The following is a 26,527-nucleotide window of genomic DNA, read 5'->3' as shown; positions in this document are numbered from 1 at the left end:
TATTTTAATTGTCTTATATTTTTTGAAAGGTAATTAGGAAAATTTAGTTTTATCACATATTTCCTATTTATAAATATTTTTTAAGTTTTAAAATATCATTTTGACGTTAAATTTAAAATTAGGTAAAATAAATCGTTACATGATCTATTTTTTGTTTTTCAGTTATCAAATAAAGTAAAAATTGATAACTTAATAAAAAACATTTTAACCTAATAGTTAATATATTAATAATTCAGATTTTTGCTAATTACTAGTTTACTACTGGAATTTGTAGGAAAATTTTATTTTAATCCATAAATTGAGAAAATACTTAAAAAATTAAATAGAAAATTTGTACTATATGGATCTCTATTAGTGATGCTGTGATGTATATAAAAGTAGAGCAAGTTTTTTCCACCTTTAAAATTACAATGTTAATTTCTTATAGTTATAAATAAAAATAAAATCAAGTTAAAAAAATAATGAAAATACCTTTTTAAAGATAAATGAATATATTTTTTTGTAATAAAATATCTAATATTTTATAATTTTGCTTATTTAAATATCAAAATAAATTAAACATTACTTATTATTTTTAATCAAATATTATATTTTATTTTTACGTAATAAGTATTTAAAATTAGAAGGACTATTTAGTACTTATTATTTAATATTTACTAAATTACTAATTATAATATTATTCCTGTCATTTTTAGAAAGGTTGTAACTTTATATTTTCTCTATGTTTTGTGTAGAGATCATCAAATTAAGTCTATCAATATGTCACGTGATAGAGGAAATGAGAACTTACCTAGTGAGGATATTGGATGGCATTTTGGTACTGCGGTGGACGGTAATAGACATGTTATTATGTGTAAGTTATGTGGGAAGATAATTAAAGGGGGCATTACACGCTTGAAACAACACTTGGCACATAAAAAAGGTCAAGTAGCTGGATGCTCAAATGTGACCACACAAGTCAGAGAACAAATGATGAAACATCTACAACAGTATGCTGAGAAGAAAAGAGATAAACAAAAAAGGCAAGAAGAAGCAGAAGCCCAAATTAGAGGAGATTTTGAGAATTTGAGCGATGAAGAAGACTTGGAAGAAGAAAGTATGAGATTTGCTCGACAAGAAAGCATACGATCACAGCAACAATGGGAAGAGAGACAAAGATTTCGAGCAAGAACATCTAGAGGGGGTAATATTTATGAAGAGGGAGGTGGCTCTGGCAGTGGTGCTACCAGTGGTTTCAATAGAGCAGGAGCTCGATCTTATAGTGGTCGAGAAGCTGGAGGTAGTGGACGACAATGGATCAATCCTGATGCCCCTGAAGCTAGACTAAAGGCAATGGATCCTATTTTAGAAAGAAGTAAGAGTGCGAAACAACCAAAAATCAACACAAAGTTACTGAAAAGTTTAAGAAGTAAATTAGGAAAAGCAGTTGGAAAATTCCTAATTTATAATCGGATTCCAGCAAATGTAGCTGACTCTCCATTTATGCAGCCTATGCTTGATATTGCTGCAGAAGTTGGAAAGGGGGTGAAGGGTCCATCACCCTATGAGATATCTGAAATTTATTTGGAGCAAGAGTATCAAGAAATGAAAAATTATATAGCTTCTTTTGCTGGAATTTGGAAGGAGAGAGGTGTAACCCTTATGTGTGATGGTTGGTCAGGACCAACTAGAAAACACATTATAAACTTTTTAGTTTATTGCGATAGAGGCACCGTGTTTCATAAATCAGTTGATGCCTCTGATGTACCAAGCAGAACAGCTGAATATTATTTCAGGTAATTTTTTAATTTTAATTGTATATGCAAATAGTATTATGAACATGCATGTTTTTAATTAAATAGTAATAATTATTGAATCTATAATTTCTTTTCAGATTAATGGACGAGGTGGTTGAAGAAATTGGAGAGGAGAATGTTGTCCAAGTAGTGACTGATAATGAAGTTGCAATGAAGGCAGGAGGAAAATTATTAATGCAGAAGAGGCCCAATCTCTATTGGACAGCATGTGCAGCTCATTGCATAGACCTTATTCTTGAAGATATTGGTAAGAAAAGTAACGTGAAGAAGGTCTTAGAAGATGCAAGAACAATAACCTCGTTTATTTACAACCACACATGGACAGTGAATTTTATGAAGAAATTCACAAATAATAGGGAGTTACTTCGCCCTGCCATCACTCGATTTGCCACAAATTTCATTGCTTTGGAGACTATTGTCAGGCATAAACAAGCACTAAGGGAAATGTTTACATCTGATGCTTGGAAAAACTCAAGGTTTGGGATGGCAAAATCAGGCCCAGCATATGATTTAAAGAAAATTATCTTAGGCAAAGAGTTTTGGCAAAAGGCCTCTGATATAATTAAAGTGCAAGAACCCTTAGTGAAAGTTCTTAAATTGGTTGATGGTGATGAAAAACCAACCATGGGCTTCATATACGAGGCAATTGATAGGGCGAAATTGGCCATTCAAAAAGATTGCCGGTTTTACAAAGACTATTGAAAAATTATTGACAACCGGTGGAGTTTTCAGTTGCACCAAGATTTGCACGCTGCTGGTAAGTGTAAATCAAATACAATTTCTTATTATTTTAACTTTTAAATTATGCATAGTTGAATTAGAAAACTATTGATTAATATGTTTCTAAATTTAATTGTAGGGTATTTTTTGAACCCACAATTTCTTTATGGTGCCCCACCCTCTCCTGAAGTTGCTAGAGAAGTCATGGATGGAGTTAAAAAAGTGATAATCAAGTTGGTACCCGATATAGATACTCAAATTCGGGCTATTAATCAAGTAAGTATTGGTTCCATTAAATTGAATAATGAATTGTTCTAGTATTTAGTAATACTTTTAAGAATAATTATTAATATATCTAATTAATTAATTATATTTCACAATCATCCTTTTTTAGTTGTTGCTATATTGAGATAGGCAGGAGACTTTTGGAACCCCGTTGGCTCAAAGGGCAGTAAAACAAACAAATCCTGGTAAATATGGCTATATAGCTAAATAATAGAGAATTACTCTATTTTCTCTCTTTGTGTTCAAATTTGACTTTTGAAATACGCTATACTAACATAAAACTCTTTTTAATTATTCATGCAGCTGAATGGTGGATTCATTATGGCTTGTGTGTTCTTGAGCTTCAAAGAATAGCAATTAGAGTTCTTAGCCAGACCACATCAGCTTCGAACTGTGAGCGTAATTGGAGCACCTTTAGCCTCATCCATACGAAAACAAAAAATAGATTAAAGTACATGAGACTACAAAAACTTGTTTTCGTACATTACAACATGAGGTTAAAGTTAAGACGTACAATGAGAAGAAGCCAATGAGAAATTGAAGAGGGTTTCAATCCTATCAATTTGGACTACATTTTCGAATAAGATGATCCTTTAAGTCAATGGTTAGAGGAGAGAGAGACACCACTACTCGACGGTCAGGACAATTCAAATTGGTTAAATGAAGAGGTTGGTGGTACTACAGAAGGAGGTGATCAACCACCAATAAACGCGCATGATGATTCAAGTTCAAGTCCTGAACGCACACAAAGTGATGACAATCTTGGTTTGAGCCCACCAAGTGATGATGATGGTAATAGTGGTGCTGGAGCTGGGATTGGGGGGGATGGCAGTGGTGGTGGTGGAGGCGGCGGTGTAGAATATAATTATGGATATGATACAGGGACATCATTTGGAAGGGATATATATCCTTCTGATCCTTATGGACTACATGACATATCTGAAAATTATGACTTGGGTATTCCTCCAGGGAACCAATCTTCACAATCCAGGAGAAGGAGTGCTCGTGGTGACCCTAGCGATTCTACTAAAGATTCATATGGTGTGGTTCGTAGTTTTGGCGACTTTGGTTTAGATGGTTCATCATCACAATCATATGGATCTCATCCAGCATATCCACATTATGCATCTCGTGACTCACATTTTTATCCCAGTGGATCAGGAATCTCAGGATCTAGTGAGTCTTCTTCTACACACTACCCAGAGCCAGCCCCTGCCCCAACTTATAGACATTATTCAGGAGAATTTTCATCACTAGTACATTTTCAAGAGCAACAACAAAATGACGCAAACTTGGGTTCATTTAACTATGTATTTCCACAAGGATGGGGAGATAATTTCCCATCCCAATCTCAAGATATAGATGCAAATTATGAAGACCCTCCACGTCATTCTTTTTGGTGGTGACATGTGTTATGTTATAAATTTGTAATATTGTATTCATGTATTTTCAACTATTTATTGATATTTGATATTAATCACTTTTTAAATTCATGTATGTGTAATCACTGTAATGTGTATATTGAGTATTAAGTCTATTGAGTATTGATTCATTTTTAGTAACTTTATGACTTTAATTAATTGATTCTTACATTTCTACATCTTTTTACTCATTAAACTAATGTAAACTATAAAAAAATATGCTTTTTTTTGTAAACAGCGCACTAAAATTAATATAAAAATCATAATGCCTATTAAAAAGCATTTGTAGGGTGAATGAAAGCCTTCAAAATTCATTAAAAATCATGTATTAATGGATTTCATGCTTATTTTTTAATTTTGGCATGGTTGTGCATGTGTGAAAAAAATTCACGATCGTTACGCCCGCTTCCTGTTACGTAACACCCGCGTCTCCCGCGACCCGCGACGTTACCCGCGACCGCGATTTCGAACATGATCAAGGGGAAGATTCTAGAATTGCAAAGAAAGTTATTGGTGAGATAAAGATGTCCAAAAAGCCGTAAAGACAAAAAGAATTTGGTATAAAACGTGACAAAAATGTAGAAACATGGATAACTTTGAAAAGTACAAAGAGGTGAGAAAAGATGCAAAAAAGGCCATTAGTGAAGCTAAACACAGATCATTTAATAGTTTGTATGATAGATTAGATACAAAAGAAGGGGAAAAAGATATATTTAAACTTGCTAAAGCTAGAGAAATGAAGAGTAAGCACTTAGGAAATGTAAAATGTATAAGAAGTGAGGATGATATTGTCTTGGTGAAGGACGTAAACATAAAAGAAAGATGACGAAGTTACTTTAGTAAGTTGTTTAATAAAAAATAAATAGAAGGCTTAAACTTAGAATTAACAAATGAGGAATAGACTAAAAATATGAGATTTATTCGCAAAATTAGAGTTAAAGAAATTAAATTTGCACTAAAAAAGATGAAAAATGGAAAAGCTATAGGACTGGATGACATCCGAATTGAAGTTTGGAAATACTTAGGTGATAATGGAATTATATGGTTGACTAATTTATTTAACACAATTATAATAAGAAAATGCCAAATGAATGGAGGAAAAGAACTTTAATTCCTATATACAAAAATAAAGGAGATATTTAAAATTGTAATAACTATCGTGGAATTAAACTTATGAGTCATATGATGAAACCGTGGGAAAGGATAGTTGAACAAAGATTAAGGCTAGAAACGAAGATCTGAGAAAATCAATTTGGTTTTATGCTTGAGAGATCTACCACAGAAGCTATATATCTTTTAAGAAGATTAACGGAAAAGTTTAGGAAAAAGAAGAGGGACTTGCATATAGTGTTTATTGACTTAAAGAAAGCATATGATAGGGTACCTAGGAAGTTCTATGGTAGATTTTAGAAAAAAAAGGTGTATGTAGTAGGTATACTGATGTCATTAAGGATATATACGATCGAGTAATAACTAGTGTTAGGACTATAGATGGAGAAACTAGTGAATTTCCAATCACCATAGGTGTACATCAAGGATCTGCTTTGGGCCCTTATCTTTTTGCTTTAGTGATAGTCCAACTGACTAAGGGCATTCAAAATGAGGTTCCATGGTGTATGTTGTTTGCAGATGATATTGTATTGATTGATGAAACTAAGGGCGGAGTAGACGCTGAGTTAGAATTATGGAGAGAAGCTTTAGAATCTAGAGACTTTAGGATAAGTAGAAATAAGACAAAATATATGAAATGTAATTTCAGTAATGGTAGGAGGAATATTGGATACAAAGTTGAACTTGATGATAAAGAAATAAATAACACTTGTAGATTTCGATACTTTAGATCTATTATGCAAATTGAAGGAGAAATTGAAGATGATGTAATGCATAGAATTAAAGCAGGTTGAGTAAAATGGAGAAGTGCTTCAAGTGTGCTTTGTTATCGTAGAATACCTTTAAAATTAAAAGAGAAGTTTTATAGGATGGCTATAAGACTAGTTATGCTATATGGATCGGAATGTTGGGCGACGAAGAAACAAAATATCCGAAAAGTAAAGGTTTTTGAGATGAGAAGGCCTAGATGTATGAGTGATATAACACTGAAAGATAAATTAAGGAATGAACATATTCACCCGTAAGTTAGGTACAACTCCTATAGAAGATAAGATAAGGAAGGGACGACTCAGATGACTTGGACACTTGCAATGTAGGCCACATAGTGCACCATTGTTGGGGGGGGGGGGGACAGTAGAAGGGATAGGGGTAGACCTAAAATAACTTGGAATGAGATAGTAAGGATTTAATAGGCCTGAATTTGTCAAAAGTAATGGTCCATGATCACATAAATTGGCGGAAAATGATTCATATAGCCGACCTCACCTAGTGGGACTTATGCTTGGTTTTGTTGTTGTAACCTTTATCCACTGCGTACAGCTGGAAAAACAACATAAATAGCCTGACTTTTATGAAATTGAATTAAACTTCCATTCATTTAGACTAAATCTTTCAGTTTATCAATTATATTCTTCTGTTTTAGTGTTATTGTTTAGTTACGTGCATCCTATAAATCATCAAAATTTTGATTGTACAGATCAAGTTAAAACAAAATTTCTTTGTTTTTAACTTTCAAAGTTTGATGTTGCAGCAACTTCCAGTAAGTTTCGGAATGCTTTGTTAGGTAGCATGTTAGGTCTCTTTTGGAGAATGGGTAGTACCATTAGGTTTATTTTTTATTTCTTTTTTTATTTTTCTTTTTTGAGGATTTCTTGCCTTTTTTGATTGCATTCCCTTTCTTTCTTAATATAAATTTTTTTTATTCTTTGTGAAAAAAATTCGAATGCTTTGATCAAAACTTTAAAAAGTTAAAAAATAATTTTTTTGTTTATTAAAATTTGAAAATTTCATACGTTTAGGTTGCTTTTGACAAGGCATTAGAAATTTGATGCCAAGTATCCAACATTTCTTTGATGGAACATAATTCACTCAGGTTCATAACATCTGTTTTTTTGTGGAAAATTGTATTTACATCTCTTTCATGCAAAATAATTATTTATTTATTTTTTGGAAGTAGCAGAGGGATATGCATCCTTAGTTATAGTTGTACAACATTGTTGTATACATCTTTAATATGTCTTCTTTTCTTATGAATCTTATCTAAAAAAATTTATTGCCTCCATTCATTTTCCATTGATAATCAACGTCTTTAGACAAATATCCTATGCTGCACTATGGAGTCATGGACTCTGCTCAGGTTTCGTTTATGTTCTTGTGGATTCTGGTTTTGCAGTTGGTGGGTTGGTTTCGTTGGGAATTTTATATTTCATGTAGTTTAAGTTCAAGATTTTCCATATGAGACTGATAATAACTAACTGGATGTATCCTTATATATATTTACATAATATTCAGTAATTTTAAAATCGCAGTAGAATAAACTGTTTCATGAATTGATTCACTGAGTTTTGATATGTGCAGGTGAACTTTTTTTCATCACTGATAGAAAAAGTGGGTTTTGGAATCTCCATAAATGGGTAAATTTATATTTTGATACATAAGAATCTTCCATATATTGCAGCAAGTAAATGTAATGGTTGACTATTCTAGTATTCTTACTTGTATATATTCTTTTATACTTTTTTTAAGTGTGCGGCAATATGCACAAGCTAAATGCTAATATCCCAAGTGGCCAAACGCATTTGACACAAGGGTTAAATCATATGGCATTGTCCTTAAGAGGTTCATTTGATAGAGAATTACATTCATAATCTATCGATTCTTTAATATAGATTATTGAATTTTTCTTTTATTTGGCATTGTCCTTGGAGGTCCATTCTATAGTACAACCTGTTATGATGAATCTCATTAGTATACTGTTTAAAAATTACCTCTTGTTTCTGCGGTATGAATGGTAAAAAAAAAAATATTACCTGGGTGCCTACTCATAATGGCTGTTATTTAAAACCATGGTCATGGTTTTAAATCGCGATCGCTGGTAATGTCGCATAACAATTGCGGGATGCGGGAGATGCGGACGTTATGTAACAGGAAGCAGTCGTAGCAGCTGTAAATTATTTTCATGCATGCACAACCGTGTCAAAATTGAAGAATAAGCATGGAATCTTTATAACATGATTTTTAATGATTTTTTACCACTTTTATTCAATGAAAAAACATTTTTTAATATGCAACATGATTTTTATACTAATTTTAGTGCGCTATTTACAGGAAAAATCATTTTTTTTTTATACATTCCACTACTTTAATGATTAAAAAATTTAGAACTGTAATTGAAAATGAAAACCAATTAATAAAGACATAAAATGAGTCAATATACAATTATACATACCCAATAAATTCATTAATATTAGTGTACGAAATAGTTACATTTAATAGTTCCTTGAAATTTTATCAATTTCTAGAAATTTAATTTTAAAAATTTACTTTTCAAAATAACAATAAGCCAATAACGAAGCAAGCATAAAAATTTGGGACATTATGGGTTAGGCAATTTTGGCCCATTAAGCAATTTAAGACTAAATATTTAATACTTAATAGTTAATCCTTAATAGTTACATATTGTTTTGTATTTTCTAACAATTTTAATTTTTAAATTTTAATATTCAAAATATCAATAACTAAATATAGCAATTTAGGCCCATTGAGCAAATTAATTAGTTAAGCTATAAGCGTAGCAAATTAGCAATTAAAAGTAAAAGTAACTAAGTACTAAGTAGTAAGTGGAAATAGTTAACTTATAAACATTGCATATGCTTAAGCTATAAGTAGCAAATTAATTAGTTAAGCTAATAAGCTGTCTAACATGTTTTAGAGAGAAAAAAAGATGGGGTGGAATAAATTGCACACTCTGGCAGTAGGCAAACCCACGAGCAGGAAGTCAGGATCATGAACTCACGAACACAAAGCACCTCCCATTCCCGAACTCTATTCAAAGCTCAAAGCCTCAAATCCTCTTCGGATCTACCCAAACCCCGATTTTATAGCTTGATTTCTTACTCAAATCTACCCAAGTCACTTCCAAACAGCGACAAATTTCTTCCCAAATGGATAAAATTTCAAATTGAAGTGGATGCAGTAAATCACCTTCATATGGCGATTTCAAGCATGAATTTCTGTTTTGGCAGCCATAGATTACTGGATCTAAATTGAATGACCTTGGGATAGGGAGAATTGCAGCAAAACTCCAAAAAATCAGGAGCAAATGAGGTGTTTTTCAGTATATAGGGCTGTCGGCAGGGAATGATGGTGTAATGGGGTGTGACGGCCCGTTACAGAAGCATAACGGCTGTTATGGCTGTGAATTTTTTCCTCACTGCTACAGAGGTCTGTATCAGTATTGGGGCCTTGAAATTCCATTACGTAATGGCCGTCATGCTACATAACGGCCGTTATTTAAAACCATGGCCTACTAAAAAAGTTTGTATTTATGCATCAAGAGTTTAATATTAGACCCTTTTACTATATTTGTTCCTTCTTGCACCTTTAATTTATCCTATATCTTTTTAGCAGATTCACATGTGGATGTGTGATTAAACTCATTAAATCAATTGCACAGTAGAGAAGGTTCATTGCCTAGCATTTAATTGCATTATTCTAGTAACTTCTATCCCATTTTGGTTCAACTCTAAGTACACAAATATTGTTAATCAATTTTTGGGAATGTGTGGACAGTTAATGTGTACTTTTAACAAATTTAAATCAATAGATTGAATATAAATTTCATTCAAGCCTCCCAATAGTGTAGTTGGTTCAATTAAATAGTGGAGGTATGTTTGTGAATTGCCCTTCAGCTAGCCCGTTGATTACTATGGATGCCATGTGACCTATAGTATCAGTCTAGAGCCTACTTTGACATCAGTCGTTGGCTTAGTGGCACCTAAGAGGGGAATGAATTGGTTGTTTACAGAATTGAAAGCAAATAATTCCATAAAAAAATAATCTTGCTGAATACACAAATGCATGCTACACAAAATATAAAAGAGAGTAGGAAGAGAGTAGCAAATGATGTAGATTGCTTTGGCCCTTAACTGAAATCCACTCCCCCGAGAGCTTGCGAAGGGAATTCACTGTCAATATTGTCTCACACGCATCGTGATGGTTGATCCTACACAATCTTTCACTTTTATTTCCAATTTCTCAATCCTTCTCCCTATAAATGAAAAGATATAGAAGTAAGAACCCTTTTAAGCAGAGTGTTAGGGCTTGAAAGTGCGACCTCGGTTAAATGGGGAGGAGAGATGTCTTCACTTGTCCTCGCCAGGGATTTTTGAAAGTTAAGGTATAGTCCCAAAAGGGGGGGTGAATTGGGTTTATAAAATTCTTTTAAGCCTTTTTACAAATTCACAATCTTCTGTATACTTAGCAAACACATAAGAATGTTTTGATTTTAAATGCTCAATTAAACCAACCAAAGATTTTGATTCGATCAACACGTACCAATGATTCAAAATATAATACTCTCAGCTTTTGAATAATTCAATCAATCAATCAAAACACTAGATACTTAACCAATTGCTGCAGCACTTCCTTATTTCAGCGTTTGCAAAAACTTAGTTTAAAGCCCTTTATGAAGGAATATTTGTGCAGTTCTTTTAACCAAGATTTTCGCAAACAATTAATCAATGTACTCCCTTTAAGGTTCCGCAAAAGATTAATCAATGTACTCTCTTAAAGTAAAAGTTTTTCTCAATCTCAGTTTTCAGCAACTTGCGCTTTGAAACACAATTTATATATGCTGAAAAAAAAAATTATATAGAAAGGGTAGAGAGTGAGACCGAGTTTTTTACGAGGTTCGGCTTATACCCAGCCTACGTCCTCGCCTTAGGCAGGACCACCTAAGGATTTTACTAGCACGTTCCTTTGCGGGGTGGAACAAACCCTTTACAATCCCTCCTTTAGGGTGGAGCCCCCTCTCTAAGCGATACGCTACGCTCGGTTACAACAATCCAATAACCTGAACCATCAGAGAAACAAGAAAACAAGAAAGGATTTCTTTTGTACAAGAGATGCTCTCAGATGGAGCTGGTTAGTACAAATAAAGCTTAGCTAATATACTTCAAAACAAATATCAAAGAAATTGAATTGAAGTTCAAGAATTATTTCACCGGCTTTCTTCTCTTGATAAGAATCAACAATTCAGAGGTTTGAACTCAGAGAAGATTGATTAGAGACTCAGATTATCTTAGCAATTCTCAGTATGAAGATGCAAGCAAGAGAGCTTTGAGAGAGAAAGAGCAACAAGGCTTGAGAGCAGATTTTCAATTCTTGGTACTGATTTGATTCAAGAAATCATGTATTTATAGGCTCAAAAAAGTTTAATTTGTGTTGCCCAAGTTACTTGGAGTGTTTCCCAAGTTTATATGAAGTTTGGGGCACAAGCAATATAAATTTGAATTTTAAAACTTTTAAAAATTATAGCCGTAAACAGTGGTCAGGCGCTTAAGGTCTCGGGGTCAGTCGCCTGAAGTTTCTTAACACAGTGTATATTTTCAACTGGAAACAGGGTTAGGCGCCTGGGCCTACACTGCCTCTTCATAATTTGTTCAGGAAATTCTTTAGGTGCTTGAGGTTTAAGCTTCAGTCGCCTGAACAGTTATAAACACTGTTTTTTCAAGTTATTTTCAAAACTCTTAGCCATCTTGCTTTGTTACTTTTAAAAAGCATTTTCTGGGGTTTTCAAAATAAGATTTCTAAGTCCATTTTAACCCCTAATGAGCTTCAAAGCATTTCAACATGATATTTAGAATGGAGTACTTACATAAGTTATCCTAAAGACTTAAACACTCTAAGCTTAAAGTCTTCATATAAGTCTTTGCTTTGAATCATCTTAGACTTAAGCTTGAGTTTCCTTTAAGCTTCCATATGTTTTGAACATCCTGGTCCTCTTGAGATTTCTTCTGATCACTTTGTAGATGGAGTGTGCTTTATGGTACTAGTGATCTTGAACATCCATTTCTTTGTTCCTTTTGAACATTGTCGTACAAGATTTCCTGAAATTTCATTACTTAAACAACAACTTTGTTAAATTAACCTTTATTTATTATCATCAAAACAAGATTCGAAAGCCATGTTAGGCCAACAATCTCCCCTTTTTTGATGATGACAAATAAGGAGCAAAGATGTGAGAACCTTGATAAGGCTCCCCCTTACAATAAGCATGCCTTTTAACAAATATGAAAAAAATGATGATTTCAAATATAAGTAAGGTCAAAAACTTAATAAGGCACAATCAAGTATATTGTATTATAGTCTCATTTTTCTTATGTTCTCATTGTTCTTCATTTTTGCTTTTACTCCCCCATGCTATGTGTTTTACATATTTGCTATATTCTCATTTTTCATGGTTGCTCTCTAAGATACTCTCTTCTTCTCATGTTTGCTCTCCAAAATATCTCTCCCCCTTTGACATCAATCAAAAAGTAATGAGGAGCATAGGCATAAAGAGTCTTTGCACATAAAGAGCATAGTCATATTACACAAAGTCATAAGCAATGGAGTTACAAGCCAAATGAAAACAAAAGCAAACAACTCAAGACAAAGCCAATACATAGATAGGATTTTAACACAAGGCAAAACAAATCAAGCATCAGCAGTATCATCATCATCAGCTTCAGCTTCAGCTTCCTCTTCATCACCTTCCTCACTTCCTTCCTCAGATTCTTCATCAGAAGAAACATCACTCCTAGGGGCAGGACTAGTATCCATATAGGATCAACACTACGAGATGAGCTAGCCCTATACTGCTCAATGTGAGTTAGGCGCTGATCAAGTGAAGAATAGGTAGTATGGAGTGATGATACATTCTCATGAAGGGATTGAAGACCTGATCGCATATCTTTGCTGAAAGTAGAGAATTCGTGATGGAAGGGGGTAAACCAAGAGGGAGTGTCAGCTGGAGGTCCTTGGTCCTGTGCTGGAGGAGGAGGAGGAGGAGGTACAACTGTTGGCCTTTGAGGTCGTCCTCCTTTCAAAAACCAACCCTGATCGTGCTTTTCATATCCCATTTGCTTGAGGGTTGTGGAAGTGAAAATGTCATATCTAGTATGCTTGATGAATAGTTCAGTAGGGGTGGTAACGTTGAGTTGAGCAAAGATAAGGTTTAGAACACCACCATAAGGAAGAGTTACACGAGTAGCTTCCAATTTGGCCTACATCCATTTCAAAATTAGGCTAGAGAGATCAAATTTCTTCCTTTTTAGTGGACACCATAATACAAAGCAATCTACATAGGAGAGGTGATCATAGGAGCCAACATTAGGTAGGATGTTGTTGGTGATGATTTTTTGAAGTATTTGGGCTTGAAGATTCAACTGCTTGTACATAGGAGGATGACCAAAGTAAACCGGTTCCTCTACCATAATCAGTGGTAAAAATTCTTCGGGTGTGAAACCTTGCTTTAGAATCCAAGTTTGAGCAAAAGCTGGACATTCAAATTCACCCGGGGTGACATGCAAAATCAGAGCCAAGATTTGTGGACTTAAGACGATCTTCTTTCCTCTAATCTCAGTGGCTAGGACATTTTCTCCATGGATCATATTTGCATAAAATTTTTTTACTAAGTTGGGATACAATCCTTTGGCTTGATATACTACAAAATTTTTCCAAACGATATTCCTAAACATAGGTAGGATTTCCAGAAACTCTGAATCGAAGAAAGTGGTATCTATGACCTTACTGAAAATTGGGTCCGTAGAATAGAGATGAGAACGATATCGAAGCTTCGATTGGGGAGTGACAAGCTATTGTTCGATGTTGTTTTCATCTTTTCCTGAAGAAGATCCTCAATTTGCTGTAGTTTTGGTATGCGGCATCTTTGATTTTTGGAGAATGAAAGAAATTAGCCAAGAGAAACCCTAGAATCCGTAGGAAGAGGTGTAGGAGAAGGATTTTGAGGCTTTGATTCGAGGGATTTTGAGTGAGGAGTTGAGGGAAATCAAGGGTAAGAGCCTCGGGCGAGTGATGGAGCAGGGTTCAGTAGCCTGGACTCTGAAGAGTTAGGGTTTTCGCCCTTAAAAGTATATAACCCGCAAGTTCAGGCGCTTGAAGATTTGGCTCAGTCGCCTGGAGATTTATAGAAATTGAATTCAGCAGGCCGTAGTACCTCAGTCGCCTGAGGTCTAATGGCTCAGGCACTTGAGCCTAAAAAACACACTGCTCAGTCGCCTGAAGTCCTTAATTTTTTAAATTTCTCATTTTACTCGATATGAAATCTTCCTAAATCACTTCCCTACTATGTAACAACCAAGTTCTCTTCTAATTGAAATCTTTCTTCGGGAAGAGGTTTTGTGAAGATATCCGCCCATTGGTCATTTGTATTTATAAATTCAAGTAGTATATCTTCTTTTTGAACGTGATCACTTAGAAAATGGTGTCTTATGTCAATGTGTTTAGTTCTTGAGGGTGATATAGGATTTTTAGAGATATTTATTGCACTTGTGTTATCACACTTAATTGGTATGATGGAATATTCTAGATTATAGTCCTTTAATTGCTGTTTCATGTTCAAGGTTTGTACACAACAACTCTCAGCTACTACAGATTTAGCTTCAGCTGTGGATCAGGTTACGGAGTTTTGTTTCTTAGAAAATTAAGATACTAAGGATCTTCCTAGAAAGTGATAAGTTCCGCTCGTACTTTTTCTATCAATCTTACAGCTTGCATAATCGACATCTGAATAACTAATCATTTTGAATTCGGTGTCCTTAGGATACCAAAGTCCTAAATCAATTGTACCTATCAAGTACCTTAGGATTCTTTTCACAGCTATTTGATGTGATTCTTTAGGTGCTGATTGAAACCGTGCACACATGGATACACTAAACATTATATCCGGCCTACTGGCTGTTAAGTATAACAAACTTCCTATCATACCTCGATAATATTTCATATCTACTGGTTTTCCTTTTTCATCTTTGTCAAGGCTTATGGTAGTACTCATGGGGGTACCTTTTGGTTTACTACTTTCCGTGTTGATTTTTTTAAGCATATTTTATATATATTTGGATTGATTTATAAAAGTTTCATTCTTTGCTTGTTTGATTTGTAATCCTAGGAAGTAGTTCAATTCTCTCATCATGCTCATTTCAAATTTCTCTTGCATACATTTAGCAAATTCCTGACATAGATTATCATTAGTTGCACCAAATATGATATCATCTACATAAATTTGGATTATGAGCATGTCATCTTTCTTAGTTTTGATAAATAAGGTACTATCAATCTTTCCTTTAGAAAACCCCTTTTCTAGTAAAAATCCACTAAGTCTTTCATACCAAGCCGTAGGGGCTTGTTTCAAACCATATAAGATCTTAGTTAACTTGTATACATAATCAGGTTTTTGAATGTCCTTAAAGCCCGGTGGTTGTGCTACATATACCTCTTCATTTATTAAACCATCAGGCACTCTTCACATCCATTTGATACAATTTGAATTCCTTATGAGATGCATAAGCTAAAAGCATTCTTATTGCTTCCATTCTAGCTACGGGAGCAAATGTCTCATCATAATCTATTCCTTCTTCTTGGTTGTATCCTTGAGCTACAAGTCTAGTTTTATTTCTTATGACAATTCCATTTTCATCCTTTTTATTTCTAAATACCCACTCAGTTCCAATGATTGAATGGTTATCCGGTTTGGGAACTAATTTTCATACTTTATTTCTTTCAAATTGATTTAATTCTTCTTGCATGGCTATTATCCATGAGTCATCACTTAGAGCTTCTTCAACATTTTTTGGTTCATCTGGAGATAAGAAAACATAATGATTACATAGATTTTTCAAAGAAGATCTTGTAGTTATACCTCTTGATGCTTCTCCAATTATTTGATATTTTAGATGATTTCTCACATATTTCCATTTTTTGGGTAATTCAGTATTTTTAATAGCTTCATTATTTGATTTTACTGCATTTTCTTCTTCTTTTGCTTCTACTATGTTTAAGTCTTCTGGTTTTTGAGTGGTTTGAACTTCTTCTCCTTTTATTGATTTATTGAATGAATTTTTTTCATCAAATGTTACATGAATTGAGTCCAAGATTGTAAGAGTTCTTTTATTGTATATTCTAAAAGCTTTGCTTTTTAATGCATACCCTAAGAATATACCTTCATCAGCTTTTGCATCAAATTTCCCCAAATTATCTTTATCATTTAATACAAAACATTTGCATCCAAAAACATGGAAGTAAGAAATGTTGGGCCTTCTTCCTTTCCAAAGTTCATAGGGAGTTTTATTCAAATTTGATCTTATTGAAACTCTATTTATCACATAGCATGCGGTGTTTACCGCTTCAGCCCAAAAGTTTTTTGATAGATTATGTTCATTTAGCATTGTTCTTGCCATTTCTTGAAGAGTTCTATTTTTTCAACAACTCCATTTTGTTGTGGAGTTCTAGGTGCTGAAAAATTATGATTAATTCCATATTCATTGCAAAATTTTTCGACTTCTTTGTTGTTGAATTTTCTTCTTTGATCACTCCTTATATTTGAAACATTATATCATTTTTCATTTTGAAATTTCTTGCATAAATTTATTAACATGTTACAAGCTTCATCCTTGGAGGTTAAAAATAATACCCAAGTAAACCTAGAGTAGTCATCAACTATGACAAAGACATATTGCTTACCTCCTATGCTTTGAGTTCTAGTAGGACCAAACAAATTTAAATGAATAAGTTCTAAGGGTTTACTAGTAGAGATATGTTTCTTCTTTTTAAAACTTATTTTAATTTGCTTTCCAAGTTGGCAAGCATCACAAATTTTATCTTTTATGAATATTGTATATGGTAAACCTTTGACTAACTTCTTTCTAGATAGGTTTGATAATAGATCCATGCTTGCATGTCCTAGTCTTCTATGCCAAAGCCAACTGATTTCATTCATGGCAGCCAAGCATCTTACATCTTGAAAGATTAAGTTTTCAAGGTTTATACTATATACATTTTTTACTCTATAAGTTGTAAATAGAATTTCATGTTTTCTTGGATTTTGAACTATACACTTATCTTGCTTAAAGATTATGTCAAACCCTGTCACTAAGTTAACTTATGCTTAAAAGGTTATTCTTTAATCCATCAACTAACAAAACATCATCAATTGTAAGTGAGGGTTCTTTACCAACTTTACCAATTCCGACGATTTTACCTTTAGCATTATCACCGAAGGTCACATACCCTCCATCTTTTTGAATTAGGGTGGTGAACTTTGTTCTATACCCGGTCAAATGTTTTGAACACCCGCTGTCTGAGTACCATTTTTCCTTTGATGGAGTGGTCCTAAAGGATACCTACAAGGAAGGATTTACGGTGTTATTTTTGGAACCCAAACCTTCTTAATTCTTTTTAAGTCATATCTATTTTTAGTGTTCACTTTCCATTCATTTTTGATTTTGACATATTTCTTTTTAAGTGGACAATTAAACTTTATGTGTCCCTTATTTCTACACAAGAAACAAGTAGTGTTTTCATGTATATTTGTAGAGGATGTACTTGCATAGTATTTTGCTTCTTTTACAAAGTATCCCATAAATAAGTTCTTCTTCCTTTTGTTTTCAATTCCATTGTAACAAATTCCTTCTTTGTTATTAAACATCCTTTGTTGTCCAACTATCTTTTCAAAATTCTCTTTCCGTTTAGTAAAGTTGTAAATGATTTTATCTTCAATTTTACTTTTAAGATCACGTATTTCTAGGTCTTTCTTGCTTTCTCCATTTTCTTGTAGTTTTACTAACTCTTGAAACATGTTAATTTTCTTCATTAGATCATCAATATGAGATTCTTTTTCTTTTTCAGCTGTTTTAGAACTTTCTAGTTGATTTTTAAGATTTTCATTTTGTTCTTTCAAGGCTATGTTCCTTTTAGACATTTTAATGAACCTATTATGTAAGGTGAATAATTCAGCTTGGATTTCCTTGTATGAAAGCATACTATCACATGAATCATTACAACTCTCCACTAGATTCTTTCGATGAACTATAATAGGAGTTTACCTCAGCATTGTGTGCCATAAAGCACATGTTGGCAACTTCTTGTTCACTTGATTCATCTGCTGATTTGTTTGAGCTTGTATCATCCCATGTAGTTTTCATTGCCTTCTTTTTCTTCTTCTTGTCTTTCTTCAGCTGTGGACAATCAAGTTTAATGTGTCTGACCTTCTTACAGTTATAACATGTAGGTTGTTCATTTTTAGTTTCCTTTGTGTTTGTTTCTCCCTTATTAGTTTTTGATCCTTTAAACTTGTGTGGGAATTTCCTATTTTTCCTGAAAAAATTTCCAAGTCTTTTAGTGATTAAGGCTAGTTCTTCATCATCTAATTCGTTGTCTTCATCTTTATCACTAGAACTTTCTTTGCTAGCCTTAAGGGCTATTGATTTCTTATTTTTATTATTGTTCTCTAAATTTCTTTTGTTCATTGCCATCTCATATGTGAGAAGGGATTCGATTAACTCATCAAGAGAGGTATTTTTCAAGTTTCTTCCTTTCGTGATTCTGTGGCCTTAGGTTCCCATATCGGAGGAAGTCCTCTAAGGATTTTCGAATCATTTCATATGTTGAATAATTTTTCCCTAAAGCATTTAAGGAATTTATTATGTGAGTAAACCTAGTATACATGCTAGTGATAGTTTCATTAGGATTCATTTTAAAGGCTTCATACTCACTAGTGAGCATGTCGATTCTACTATCTCTAACGTCTATAGTTCCTTCATAGGTTATCTCTAACTTGTCCCAAATTTCTTTAGCTGACTTATATGCCATGACACTATTGAATTCATTAACGTCTAAAACATAATATAGTGCATTCATGGCACTTGAGTTTACTTGCATCATTTTATAGTCATTATCGGTTAAGTCTCTTTCTTCTTTAGGAACTTCTTTACCATCTACTAATTTAGTAGGAATGTAGTCACCATGTGTGACAATTATCCATACTTTCCAATTCATAGTTTGAATATATATTTTCATTCTTTGTTTCCAAAACGTATAGTGTAAACCCCAAAATATAGGTGGTCTAGTTGAGGATTGACCTTCAGCCAAAGGGGATACACCTAGGTGTGCCAGTTAGACCTTTATATAGCTTCTAATTAAGATTTGCTATAACCTAGCTCTGATACCAATTGAAAGTTAAGGTGTAGTCCTAAGAGGGGGTGAATTGGGTTTATAAAATTCTTTTAAGCCTTTTTATAAATTCACAATCTTTTGTATACATAGCAAACACACAAGAATGTTTTGATTTTAAATGCTCAATTAAACCAACCAAAGATTTTGATTCTATCAATACAAACTAATGATTCAAAATATAATACTCTCAGCTTTTGAATAATTCAATCAATCAATCAAAACACAAGATACTTAACCAATTGCTGCAGCACTTCCTTATTTCAGTGTTTGCAAAAACTCAGTTTAGGGCCCTGTATGAATGAATATTTGTGCAATTCGTTTAATCAAGATTTCCGAAAACGATTAATCAACGTACTCACTTTAAGATTTCCGCAAAAGATTAATCAATGTACTCTCTTAAATTAAAAGTTTTTCTCAATCTCAGTTTTCAGCAACCTGCACTTTGAAACACAATTTATATATGCTGAAAAAAAAATTATATAGAAAGGGTAGAGAGTGAGACCGAGTTTTTTATGAGGTTTGACTTATACCAAGCCTACGTCCTTGCCTTAGGTAAGACCACCTAAGGATTCCACTAACACTTCCTTTGCGGGTGGAACAAACCGTTTACAATCCCTCCCCACGCTCGGTTACAACGATCCAATAACCTGAACCATCAAAGAAACAAGGGAATAAAAAAAGATTTCTTTTGTACAAGAGATGCTCTCAGATAGAGCTGGTTAGTACAAATAAAGCTCAACTAATATACTTAAAACAAATATCAAAGAAATTGAATTGAAGCTCAAGAATTATTTCACCGATTTTCTTCTCTTGATAAGAATCAGCAATTCAGAGGTTTGAACTCAGAGAAGATTGATCAGAGACTTAGATTATCTTAGCAATTCTCAGTATGAAGATGCAAGCAAGAGAGCTTTGAAAGAGAAAGAGCAATAAGGTTTGAGAGTAGATTTTCAATTCTTGGTATTGATTTGATTCAAGAAATCATGTATTTTTAAGTTCAAAAAAGTTTAATTTGTGTTGCCCAAGTTACTTGGAGTGTTTCCCAAGTTTATACGAAGTTTGGGGCAAAGGCAATATAAATTTGAATTTTAAAACTTTTAAAAATTATAGTCGTTAACAGTGATCAGGTGCTTGAGGTCTCGGGGTCAGTCGCCTAAAGTTTCTTAACACAATGTATATTTTCAACTTGAAACAGGGTTAGGCGCTTGAGGTTGCAAGGGTTAGGCACTTGGGCTTGCACTGCCTCTTCAGAATTTGTTCAGGAAATTCTTTAGGCACCTGAGGTTTAAACTTCAGTTGCTTGAATAGTTATAAACACTGTTTTTTCAGGTTATTTTCAAAACTCTTAGCCATCTTGCTTTGTTACTTTTAAAAAGCATTTTCCGGGTTTTTCAAAATAAGGTTTCTAAGTCCATTTTAACCCCTAATGAGTTTCAAAGCATTTCAACATGATATTTAGAATGAAGTACTTACATAAGTTATCCTAAAGACTTAAACACTCTAAGCTTGAAGTCTTTATATAAGTCTTTGCTTTGAATCCTCTTAGACTTGAGCTTGAGTCTCCTTTAAGCTTCCATATGTTTTGAACATCCTGGTCCTCTTGAGATTTCTTCTGATCACTTTGTAGATGGAGTGTGGCTTTATGGTACTAGTGATCTTGAACATCCATTTCTTTGTTCCTTTTGAACTTTGTCATACAAGATTTCCTGAAATTTCATTACTTAAACAACAACTTTGTTAAATTAACCTTTATTTGTTATCATCAAAACAAGATTCGAAAGCCATGTTAGGCCAACAATTTTTATACTGGATGTCGAATTATTCAGATGATGGCTTGCGTGGTTGTCTTGTTGATTGAATAAAACAAATAGTTCCACATGTCATTGAGTATGGCGGTCGCTTGTCTTCATGAATTCATTATTGTTGGAGCTGATATTTTATGACTATGAATGGCTTCTGAAAACCTCTTGAGTGTTCATGACATCCGGATTGAATGTGTAGTTATTGGCGGACTCTGTCAAGGGAGAGTCTCGACGAGTGCCACGCGGCCCGTTAATTGATTTTAAATTCGGGTTCCGTGACAGTTGGTATCAGAGCATGGTGTACATAAGCTGGGTGTGTGTGAACACTATGAGTTGTAAATTGAGAATTTAAATTTTTTTGTAAAATAGAACAATCCGGAGGCATGTAAGGCAGGGATGACTCAAGAGAAAGGCGTACCAAGAGAGTATGCGGCCGCCAAAGGGAAAATTGATTTTGAAAATAGAATTGTGGAACTTGAGTAAGTCACTCCATTTATAAGAATCCTTGGTATGGAGTAGTTGAAAGCCTCGAGAATATGTTGAAATACATTGAGGACATGATGCCATCTCCTATCTCATGAAGGAGAAAGAAAAAGGAGGATTGAGTAGTCGGAAACTCAATGAGGGCGTGATGTGATACATAATCCTAAGGGGTAGGGCCAATAGAGCTTGAGGCTTCCCTACGGGAAGCAGACCAATAGAGCTTAAGGTTTTCTAGAAAGTATTGAGCTGTCGCCTTGAGTAGGCTGAAACACATCGAGGGTGTATTGTCATCCATCATCCCAAGAGGTAGTGCCAATAGAGCTTGAGGTCTCCCTACGAGAAGCAGACCAATAGAGCTTGAGGTCTGCCAGAGAATATTGAGTTACTGGAAGCCTTAAGCTGGCTAAAACACATCGAGGGTGCGATGCCAACCAGAATCCCAAAGGGTAGTGCCAATAGAGCTTGAGGCCTCCCCACCTGAAACAGACCAGTAGAGCTTGAGGTCTGTCTGAGAATATTGAGTTGTCGGAAGCCTTGAATAGGCTGAAACACATCGTGGGTGTGATGCCTTCCATAATCCTATGGGGTAGTGCCAATAGAGCTTGAGGCCTCTCTACGGGAGTAATGGAGATCATTGCTTATGTTTGTGCGTGCAGAAATTGGAAAAGAATCCATGGCAATTTGATGGGAAAGTGAGCAGAGGACTTCCAGTAGGACTACAGAGAGATGGTAATGGTTCCCACCAAGCACCCAGGAAAGTAGGCAAGGTGTCATGCCAAGTGCTAAAGGGGTTGGCCGGGTCAACGCTGCACACTTTGGTAAGTCAACATGGCAGAGAAAGGGTAATGGTTCACGCCAAGCGCCCAGGAAAGTAGGTAGGGTGTCACACCATGCGCTAAAGGGTTAGCTAGGTGAACGATGCATGCTTCGGTTAGTATGGCAGGGAAAGGATAATAGTTCATGCCAAGTACCTAGGAAAGTAGGGAGGGTGACGCGCCAATGCATGAAAAAGGGTAGGCAGGGTGAATGTTGCATGCTCTGACCAAATTAATATAGAGACTTGGAAGCCTCTGATGACTTGAACGATGGTATGATGCAAGATTTGGTAGATTTCAATACCCAAAAGACAACCAATTGGAGTAGATGAGTTGTTTACCTTTTTGGTTCTTTACCTATCAATTGTCGTAACTACCTCATATAGTTAATGAGTCATATCCTTTTCAGATCCTTAACTGTTAGTTGTCATGGTTATCTCATACAATCGACAAGTTGTATCCTTTTCAGTCCTTTGCCAGCCAATTGTCGTAGTTACCTTGCACAGTGGATGAGTTGGATACCTTTTTCAATTCTTTACCAATCAGTTATTGTAGTTACTTCGCATACGTATCCCTTTTTAGTTCTTTACAAGTCAGTGGTTGTATTTCTCTCATACCGTGGATGAGTCAAATAGAGTAGAGAGTAAATATGTAGAGTATAACCTGGTAGACATGTAGTCAATGACGAAGGTCATCAACAACAAGAGTGGGAAGTCTTCTTACAAATACATCGACGAGGTTGTCGATAGAGTGAGTGGGGGAGAATGTTAGGGCTTGATAGTGTGACCTCGGTTAAATGGGGAGGAGAGATGTCTTCACTTGTCCTTGCCAGGGATTTTTATACTGGATGTTGAATTATTCGGATGATGGCTTGTGTGGTTGTCTTGTTGATTGAATAAAACAAATAGTTCCACATGTCATTGAGTATGAAGGTCACTTGTCTTCATGAATTCATTATTGTTGGAACTGATATTTCATGACTATGAATGGCTTCCAAAAATCTCTCGAGGGTTCATGACAGTCAAATTGAACGTGTAGTTATTGGTTGACTCTGTCGAGGGAGAGTCTCGACGAGTGTCACATGGCCTGGTAATTGAGTTTAAATTGGGGATTATCAGATGCCTCAGAGTCTTAGCTCAATTTTGATAATCTATGAAGCAAGCTTTGCATGAAAATTTTGAACCTTGCATGAAACTCATGTAGATAAGCAAGATTTGCATGAGCACATGTAAATAAGTGAGCTTTGCATGGCCCTTATGTAGATAATATAACAAACACACCGAATAATATTTCTACTCTATGGTATCATTAAAGATAATTTAAAAACTTAAAACTCAGGCAAATTGATTATCCTGCACACAATGTATATATAACAAATGCTAATTATTTGTGTTCATGGTTATTTTAGTTATTAAGTATTATTAGTGTGTTAATGTTATGTTAAATAAGTGAGAGTGAGTAAAGGTTTTATGGTAATTATAATGTAGTTGATATATATTGTAATTTGTAAATAGAGGGAGAGACCTATAGTTGTGTTAGGTCTTTCATTTTACCAAAAGTCTGAACACGGTATCAGAGCATGATCTAACCTAAACCCTACCACCAAAACAAACTCAGCCGTCACTAGGAAACACCCTTCCGCTGCTAACTTTATCAAATGCATGTACTGAAAGTATTTTGGAGTCATGCTATACTTACTGCTTGTTATCTTATCAACAAGATGCTGTCCTTTGTTCTTAGTGGCAAAATTCCTTACTTCGTTCTCTTTCCCAATTCACCTTTATTCTCTCTACCTCTTCATATATTTGGATGTGTGTCCTTTGTTCATAAACTAACTCTCAAGGTGGATAAGTTGGATCCTTGTGCTATAAAATGTGTCTACTCATGCACTTAAAATGGATATCATTGTTGTAGTCCTACTCTGTATCGCTTTTTTTTGTTTCTGTAGATGTTACCTTCTTTGAGTCTACACCAGAGTATTAGTCCTCGAGTGCTTTTAATCTCAACAAGTCTCTTCCTTTGCCTAATTTTCTAGATTCTAGTTTGTTGTCCTTACCCAGTCATCCACCTACGTCTCCATGTAGTTTGAGTCCTCATCGTGTCGATTGTCCTAATGTGCAGGTGTATTCAAGATGGTGGCTCCAAGGAAGCGAGTCCTCTCTAGCTTTAACTACCATGTCCTTGGTTTCCTCATCTGATGATTATATTTCCACAATGTTGATCCTCCCATTGTTGTTCGGAAATGTAAATGCACATGTACACAACATAAAAAAAGGCCGTACCCAGTGCACAAGGCTCCCACTTTGAGTGGGGTTTGGGAGAGGTGGATGTCGGCAAGCCTTACCCCCATTTTTCGAGAGGCCGCTCCCAAGTCTTGAACCCGAGACCACCCGTACCGAGGCGGAGGCACTTGCCATCGCACCAAGGCACGGCCTCCAAATTTGTTTGCTATAACTTCTTATCACCCTCCTATTATTGTTTTGTTATTACTCTATCATTTGTTGCCCATAATTTGTCTCAACATATTTAGCTCACTTTGGTGGAGGAATGCAATGATTGAAAAGATGAGTGCCTTACAGGACAATGATACTTGGGAATTGGTAACTTGGTATCTCTTCCTCCTAACAAATCTATGGTTGTTTGTGGTTGGGTATGTATTGTGAAAGTCAACCCTGATGGTTCTGTGGCTTATTTGAAGGCATGTCTTGTTGCTAAGAGGTATACTCAGATGTATGGTTTGGATTATTCAACACTTTTTCCTTTGTTGCCAAACTTATATTAGTACATCTGTTCATATCCTTGGTCACCACTTGTCATTGACCTTTGCATCAGTTAGATGTGAAGAATGCCTTCTTGCATGGTGATGTTGGAGGAGGTCTATATGGAGCAACTACCTGGGTTTGTTGCTTAGGGGAGGAAGGCTTAGTGTGTCGGCTTAATAAGGTATTATATGGTTTAAAACATTCTCCCAGAGCACGATTTAGTCGAATTAGTGCTATAGTGCTTGAGTTTGGCCTTCGACAGTGTGCAGTGGATCACTTTGTGTTATGTCATCATACTTAATCAGGTAGGATTTGCCTTATTGTGTATGTGGATGATATCGTAATTATAGGTGATGATGATCAAGATATTCAGAGCCTTAAATATTTTCTATAGAATAAGCTTCAGACTAAAGATTTGGGACCATTGAAATACTTCTTGGGTATAAAAGTACTCAGATCTCGTATGGGAATTGTTATGTAACAAATGAAGTATATGTTTTATCTTTTGGATGAGACTGAGCTGTTGGGATTCAAATCAGTTGAAACACCTAGGGATCCAAATAGCAAGTTAGTGTTGGATATGGGTTATTTGTTGCCTAACCTAGGATGATGGCCAGGATACTAGAGAGTAGAGACTTGTTGGAAAGTTGAATTATCTCACAATCTCTTGACCAAACATATCTTTCACAAGTGTTGTGAGTCAACTTTTGGATTCTCCGAAAACAAGTCATTGGGATGCAGTAATTCGCATCTTGAGATATCTCAAAGGTGCACCTGGGAGAGGTCTCTTATATCAAGATCAAGGTTACCCTTATATTTAGGGATATGCTGATGTAGATTGGGTTGGATCACCTTCAAACAGAAGATCTACTAACTATAGCTAGGTAGTAGTGCATCATTTTTGGTGGTAACTTGGTTTCTTGGAAGAGTAAGAAACAAATTTTAGTGGCTAGGTCTAGTGCTGAGTTAGAGTATAGGGCCATGGCTCACACTACATGTGAGCTAGTTTGGTTGAAAAACATGTTGGTAGAATTGGATTTTCCATATTCTTGGTCTATGGAGTTGATGTGTGATAATCAAGCTGCTCTTCATATTGCGTTCAACTCGGTCTTCCATGAATGAACAAAAACACATAGAAGTTGATTCATGGTTGCCACTTTGTTCAGGAGAAATTTGCACAAAAGCTTATTACCACCACTTATGTGAAGTTTGATATGCAGTTGTTGATTTGTTTACCAAATTTTTGTAGGTTGCTCATGTTAAATTTTATTTGTTACAAGCTAGGAGCATATGATACCTATGCTCCAGCTTTAGGGAGAG

General features: G+C 34.9%; 2 protein-coding genes across 2 annotated transcripts in view; both read left to right on the top strand.

The window, feature by feature from the left end:
* LOC131161527 (uncharacterized) overlaps window positions 1–26,527 on the top strand; it is a 51,703-nt gene that overhangs the window by 11,998 nt on the left and 13,178 nt on the right. The window contains exon 7 of the mRNA XM_058117348.1: window positions 7,691–7,746. Coding sequence (XP_057973331.1) covers window positions 7,691–7,746 — 56 coding nt within the window. The remainder of the gene's footprint in view (window positions 1–7,690; window positions 7,747–26,527) is intronic.
* LOC131161528 (uncharacterized) lies at window positions 741–4,294 on the top strand. The gene is made up of 5 exons (XM_058117349.1): window positions 741–1,775; window positions 1,874–2,553; window positions 2,656–2,792; window positions 2,911–2,986; window positions 3,105–4,294. Exons 1-2 carry the CDS (start codon window positions 760–762, stop codon window positions 2,496–2,498), a joined length of 1,641 nt encoding a protein of 546 aa, XP_057973332.1. The 5' UTR covers window positions 741–759; the 3' UTR covers window positions 2,499–2,553; window positions 2,656–2,792; window positions 2,911–2,986; window positions 3,105–4,294.

The sequence above is a fragment of the Malania oleifera genome, chromosome 8 (assembly GCF_029873635.1).
Source record: "Malania oleifera isolate guangnan ecotype guangnan chromosome 8, ASM2987363v1, whole genome shotgun sequence".
Lineage (NCBI taxonomy): Eukaryota > Viridiplantae > Streptophyta > Magnoliopsida > Santalales > Ximeniaceae > Malania > Malania oleifera.
Note: the sequence above shows the minus strand (reverse complement) of the source record. Positions and strands in the feature narration are given on the sequence as shown.

Excerpts from the sequence above, each read along its gene's own strand:
- LOC131161528 (XM_058117349.1), top strand. The coding sequence starts at position 760 with ATGTCACGTGATAGAGGAAATGAGAACTTACCTAGTGAGGATATTGGA. Across the intron at positions 1,776-1,873 it reads ACAGCTGAATATTATTTCAG|ATTAATGGACGAGGTGGTTG; the intron begins GTAATTTTTTAA and ends ATTTCTTTTCAG.